At 54.2% G+C, this 6,752-nt stretch overlaps 1 protein-coding gene across 1 annotated transcript; it reads left to right on the top strand.

Moving 5' to 3' along the window:
- Window positions 1-1,414: 1,414 nt before the first annotated feature.
- On the top strand, window positions 1,415-2,469 carry DL89DRAFT_62935 (uncharacterized protein). Its single transcript, XM_040891895.1, has one exon. It carries the CDS (start codon window positions 1,508-1,510, stop codon window positions 2,177-2,179), a length of 672 nt encoding a protein of 223 aa, XP_040739090.1. The 5' UTR covers window positions 1,415-1,507; the 3' UTR covers window positions 2,180-2,469.
- The last annotated feature ends 4,283 nt before the right edge of the window (window positions 2,470-6,752 follow it).

Here is a 6,752-nt window from a genome sequence, read left to right as displayed (position 1 = left end):
TATGGCATGCATATAAATATGCCTGGTGGCATCGACGTCAGGCGCGCTGGGGTGATGAGTTGGAAAGATATATGGATCAACTGATCAAGAAACGCCGCAGCTTGTTTGCTTTTTCTTTCTCTGTCAATTACAGTTACGAGGTGGGAACAGTGGTACGGATACCGATCCGCTTTTTCCTCCATGTATTTTATTCACAAACCATTTATCAGGACCATTTGAGAAATGAGCAAGCGCAGACACTCGGACTCGGCATCCAGCGCAGCATACGAGGACAGCGACGGAGAGAGTAAGCAGGATCAAGTGACCGAGACATCCTCCAACGAAAGCGAGTTCCAAAAGCCGCCCTTGACGCGAAGACGGCGCACATTGCGCGTAGCAGACTCGGCCGAAGACGAGCTCTCGGGGACGTTTCTGCACCGGCGGCCCATGCGGATGTCTGGGCAAGGCAAACGCACAGTGCAGGGTATCTCCAGCGACGACTCAGACCACGAAAGCAACAAAAAGAGCGGACCGGCACCGGTGGTGTTGGTGACAGGACCCAATACCACACCAGTGAAGAACCGGCTGCGGAAGCGGCGGGCAGTGAACTACTCGCTGTCGCTTAAAAGCCAGAGCGATGATGAGCGGAAGTGGAAACGGCGGCGGCGCGGCAGGCAGGGAACATATAATCTGCGCCAGCGCAGCAAAGTGTCGTACCAGATGGAGCCGGTGGCAGAGAAGCCGCCGCAGCAATACGAGGAATTTATGCGCAATATGCGCGACTTGCGGCGGGCGGCCGAGGAGAAGGATGCACTGAGCGATATCGAAGAGTCGGAGAGCAGCAAAGGCAACGACGGCGGGGATCAGATCTTACCGATGAACCTTGCGGAATTGGGCGTCGAGCGCTGCCGCAAAGCCGGATATCTGGGAGCCGTTGCACCCCGACAGCAGATGCTACGTCGTTTGAGGACGTAGGCGGTCTAGAAGAGCACGTGCGTGGGCTGAAAGAAATGGTGATGCTGCCGCTAGTCTACCCAGACCTGTGCGAGACACTGGGGATCCGGGCGCCGCGCGGCGTGCTGTTTCACGGACCGCCGGGGACAGGTAAGACGCTGCTGGCGCGGGCGCTGGCGTCGGGCAAGGCGGGCGGCCCGCCGATTGCCTTTTTCATGCGACGTGGCGGCGATGTACTGTCCAAATGGGTGGGCGAGGGAGAGCGCACTTTGCGCAAGCTGTTTGCGCAGGCGCGCGCATTCCAGCCGTCAATTATATTCTTTGACGAGCTGGACGGGCTGGCGCCGGTGCGCAGTGCGCGGCAGGACCAAGCGCACGCATCTATAGTAACCACGTTGCTGGCGCTAATGGATGGCATTGAGGACCGTGGGCAGGTGGTGGTGATTGGCGCGACCAACCGCCCCGATGCAATCGACCCGGCGCTCCGCCGACCCGGACGGTTTGACAGAGAGATGTTGTTCCGGCTGCCTGGGCTCACGGCTCGGCACCGGATCTTGCAGATACACACACGGAAATGGCCCAGGCAGCTGGCGGAGGACGAGCTGGCGGTGTTGACGGATCTAACGCAAGGCTGGGGTGGCGCCGATATCCAGGCACTGTGTACCGAGGCTGCGCTGCGCGCTCTGCGCAGGCGGTACCTACTCTATACGAATCGGCGCAGCGGCTGCAAATCAGCGCCGATGTGATCAACGTGTCAATGACGGACCTGCGGCTAGCTGCCGCTCAGATTGTCCCGTCGTCGCAGCGCTCGGCAACGTCATCGGCCATGCCGTTGCCGCAGCCGCTGCAGCCGCTGCTGGGGCAGTTGGTGGGCATAGCGGCGCTGAAGCTGTCGACGGCGCTGGCGCTGGGCAGTTCGGCGCCAAATGTCTTCCGCCCACGACTCGCCGTGCATGGCGCAGCGGGCATGGCCTCTGCCAGTGTCGGGGCGGCGGCTGCGTATGCCATGGAAGCCCGAGATGTTCCAGTTTTCCATGTGACGCCTGCTCTCCTCCACGACATTGCGGGGGTCGGCCACCTGTTCCAAGAAGCGCTCAGGCGTCAGCCGAGCGTCCTCCACGTTCCAATGGCTGACGGCTTGGCGCTGACCATGGATGCGGCTGCAATTGCCATGCTGGACCACTGCATCCGCGCCCTGCCTATTGGCGCACGCGTGGCGGTGCTTTGTGGATGTCGAAGCCGATGACTGGCGCAGCGCTCCCGAATTCGTACGGCGGTGGTTCCATGGCATGTCGCAAACGTGCTTCCTTAAAATTTCGGCACCCGAGCGCATCGACCGCACGAACTTTTTCCAGACACTGGCGACTCACACCCCGCAGGCACCAGCACCGGAGCCGACATCCGACCCGAATGAGCTGCCTGCGGATCCAATACCTGCACCAGCGCCGGTTAACATGCGGCTGGTGCAGCGCCAGCTGAAGCGCGCGCTACTCGAGGTGATTCATGCCGTGGCAGAAAACCGCCTCTTGCGCATGTTTGCCGAACCGCCTGATCCGCAGCTTCACGCACGCTTTTACGAGACGACGCAAGACCCGGCCTGCCTCTCGACTGTGAAGCTGCGGGCGTCGGCTTACCAATATAAAACGACCGAGGCGTTCCTGCTGGATATCGCCAAGATCGCCAACGACTGGGTGAAATACGCCGAATTGGTCAAGCGGTATCCGAGGACACTCAGAATCGTGCGCAGTTTTTGCGCGAGCTGACACGCAAACTGGTGAGAAAGCACGTTCCTGAGAATTCTGATCGAACTGGCGCGCGAGGCTAGTCAGCCGCGGCAAGCCGAGCGAAAGCCGCCGATCAGCAACATGATGCGTGCGCAGCGGCCCGCCGTGCGTCGGCCAGTCAGCGTCACGCCGACTTTGGATTCCCGTGGGATCCCTGTGGTTACGCACGGAGTCAGGGTGCCGATCGACACGCTGGTGCCTGAATCGTCCAGGCCACCGCCGGCTGCTCCGTTGAATCGCTTAGAGCAACTGCGCGTGCGCCTGGTCAACGAAATCAACAACTGTGATGCTCGTGGCAGACTACACATGGCCAACGATGCACTGCGTAGATGTCTCAGGATTTGGCGAGAGGAACGCAACATATAAAGTCTCACCAAGGAGGTGAACTTGCATCGCGAGCACAGGACTTTGAGTAGTATTATATTTTCATTATCGTCAGAGCATTGAGCTAGAGCCGCCATGCGTGGACACCAAACTGTACAGCGACGGTTTCAGATCCGCAGAGTCGATCGATGCCGTCACTAATGTCGCTGGCTTGTGCCACGACCTCGTGCGGCGGCCGGCATTCTGTGCATTCTGTGCATTCTGTGCATTCTGTGAACGGCGTGTATTCCGGCAAGTCTTCGCTCTGTCTTCTGACCACCTCCACTTCGACCGTGACCACTCGCCGCTTTAATTGTTCTGCGCTTGCTCTGTGGCTCTTTGTGCTGCGCTCACCGCCCTGCCCATTGCCTGCGAATTAGTCATTTCCGCTGCTTCTTCGCCTGTAAATAGCGATGACCGCTGTGCCCATCTCTGCAGTCCACCGAGCACTGAATTGCCCAATGAGAAAGTACCGCTGGAAGGCGTTGTTGGTGCGCAGTCGGCGTCCGGTCGTTTTTGTATCGCAGCTAGCAATGTCGCTATCCAGAGAGCGTTTAGCCCCGCTGCTACCGCAGTACTGCCAGCACCAAGGTCGACGGTTCTGTGCATTATCATTTCGAGGTAGAACAGCGAAAAGTATATGTTCATCAAAAAAGATGTTTGCGAAAAAAAAAAAAAAAAAGTTGGAAACGAAGATGGTGACGCTTATGCCAAGCTTTCCAGTGGTACCATTCAGGTTACCCTGGCTGATCTGCGAATCACCCAAGGTGTGACGTGATTCCTTTTTAACGAGGCTTCACTTGAGCCGCAGATTCTGATACATCGCACAAACTACCAAGCTGATACTCCATACTTCCGGTCGCGGCTGTGGTTGAAATGACATAAACCACACACACCGAGTGCTCCGTTCTTGTCTCTCTTTCCTTTCGTTGAAAAGTTTTTCTAGCTCCATTTTCTTTAAAAGCAACATGCCCTTCACACAGCTCTTTGAAACATGAAGCACCACTATGAATAATCTTTCGCTGTATACCATCCCAAAACTCGTCTGGTACATGGTCAGGAGAGGCAGGGTGCTCCCAAGACCTTGGACTGCACTCGACGCGCTTACTGTGCTGCGTTTTCTGTATCCTCTGATGGTGCTTGCTGTGAGTAGAGATACGTTATCAGCACAATTATTGAGGGGGGTTTACTAGTATTTATGCCAGCTCACATAGCACAGTGCTTTTTATTAAGGTAGGATATGAACATGCATTTACCGACAGCTTTGCACTTGAGTTTAAACCGCATGGCCACAATTTGCTGCTTGACTGCACTACCGAGAGTATTGCCAACGGAATGGTATACTCAGGAGCTGACCCTCTGCTTGCCCAGTGTAAGGGAAGGCTCAGAGAAGCCCATACAACCACACCTCATACGTCTACTCGCGATTACCACTATCAGCGTAGCCTACCAGGGTTTTTCTGCCTGCAATTGACCCGCAGGGGCAGGCCAACATGAAGCTGATAATTACCCAGTATACTAGTTATATTAACGAACGCTAAGAGAGACGATGCCAAACATCGTTTCAGGCATTTATTCAGGTGACCAAGACCTAGGCTACATAAGCAGGCAGAACTCTATCGCCCTTTTGGCATTTCTGCGCGCAGCGCCATCAATTCAATATTGAGCGTCATTCGAGGCATGCTGTTTCATACATCCATGTCCGACTGACTGACGCCTGATGTCAAGTATATGCACGTTGGAATGGGAATCTATAGCAACAGCGAGATTGCTGGGCTAGCTGTATGCCATGCAGACTATCTGAAGACGCTATCAATAAATACCATGAGCTTTGGATCATTCCAAGCTATTCAATAGGCCTGCAGACAGGTCCCTTGTCGTATACTCAAGCTTACATACACTCAAGTTATCATGTAGCATTGGCCATGTGTTTGACGATGGCACCTTCACGCTACGGACTAACCCTTTTCTGGTACTGCAGCGGTAGGCATGCAAGGATGGCCATCCGACAACCATTAACGATGTATTTTGCTGGGTTCAGGCTACAGTCGAGGTGATGAATGTGCATCTGTCTGACAAGATGTATGAAAAGTCTGCTGGAGAAGATGCACTCGCTGCTGGCTTGTTCCCAAATCTGTATTATGAGGTTGCCATTGACTGTAACGGGAAGCAGCCAGTTGAATACCAGCTCCGCATGTGATCCCAGGCACGTATAGTCACTCAGCCCAGCCTCAAACAAGGCATTTATTTAGCAGACACATTGCTGTCTGACTGTACAATGGCTGCCCTTTGTATGTGTGGGGACTTTAAGGGAGTTGAAACTGTTGACATTCGGGGTCCGGAGTCCCCTGCCGCCACCATGGACAAGACCGAAACACATACGTACAATGGCTCAGACAGACGACCAGCCTTCCTTCTTCCCCTCAGTCACTTTGAGAAGTTTTTTCCATATATTCGATAACCACTTATTCCCCAGGTTGACATTCCCAACCCGCAGCCCTATCAGAGAGCAAGGACCCAACTGTGAAGTGCCATGGCCTCCTCCGCTGTACAGGCGAGTCATGTAAGCGGGCCATGGCACAATACAGGCGGGCCTATTCGTCTCGGCTCTTGAACCGCGATCTCGCAGCAGTTCTAAACTTCAGGCTCATTTTCCAGTCACTCTGTGATTCAGGCAGTATTCCTGGACGGTTCCGTCGCTCTACGGCCATTGCTGCCGATGCTTCTGGCACCACTCCGGCTACAAAGAGGCCGCGCAAGAGGCGTGCAGCAGCAGGCGATTCTGTTGCCAGCAGCAGCGAGCCAGCTGAAGCATCTGCGCTGAGCAGGCCATCAAGATGGGAGATGTCCAGGATCGCCACTGCACCAACAACCATCCAACATGTTCAAATGACCAGTTCGCCGTGATGCTCTTATCGACGTGTCAACCCATGCTGACTAGCAGCCGAGCTCGCATCGCGAGCAGAGCAATTCTAGTACCTAAAAGACACCAGTAACATTAACAAGCGATGTTTCGTTACTGATGGCGATGTCGAGAGGTTCCAGCAAAAGCAGGTGGTGCTGGACCCTCAAGACTTAAGGTACTGTGCATTGAGATTAGTAACTTTCCCTCATATTCGCGTGAAGCGCATCATATCTCACTGCTGCCAAGTATGTTCAAATCCGTCATGAGAACCAGGATTCTCTGGGATATGTGGGTGCAACTATGAAATTCTGGCACCATCTGACGAGGTCCAAAAAATGCGGGTGCTTCGGCAGCGATGAACAAGGCTGAATTAGAACTATGGAGGTTGCAATAATTGATGTTGATAACCAATGGATTGTGTAGCTATGGCGCTGTATTTTCAAATTGTAGCTGTGGTAGAATTCATGTCCGCATGTGTTTTATCTAAGTAACCGGTCGGCGCGCTATATATTGAAATCTATAGAAAAGTAATAATAGAAAGTGATGTGTGTAGTCCTTTGCACACTCACCAGGTGGTGGCCGATATGCCCCTCACATGGCAACTGATAACAGCACTCTAAGGAATTACACTTCCTGAGACCAAGCGCGCCTCATTGGTCGTCAGAAAAGTACAGTGTTCTACATGATACAGCTATCTGAGTGCTCGACAGATAGCATTATGAAGCACTCACTAGCTCCACCTCTTCTTGACCGGCTCATTGAGGATA

Source organism: Linderina pennispora (assembly GCF_002104995.1).
Source record: "Linderina pennispora strain ATCC 12442 chromosome Unknown DL89scaffold_145, whole genome shotgun sequence".
NCBI classification, from domain to species: domain Eukaryota; kingdom Fungi; phylum Kickxellomycota; class Kickxellomycetes; order Kickxellales; family Kickxellaceae; genus Linderina; species Linderina pennispora.
This window is presented reverse-complemented; position numbering and strand designations above follow the sequence as displayed.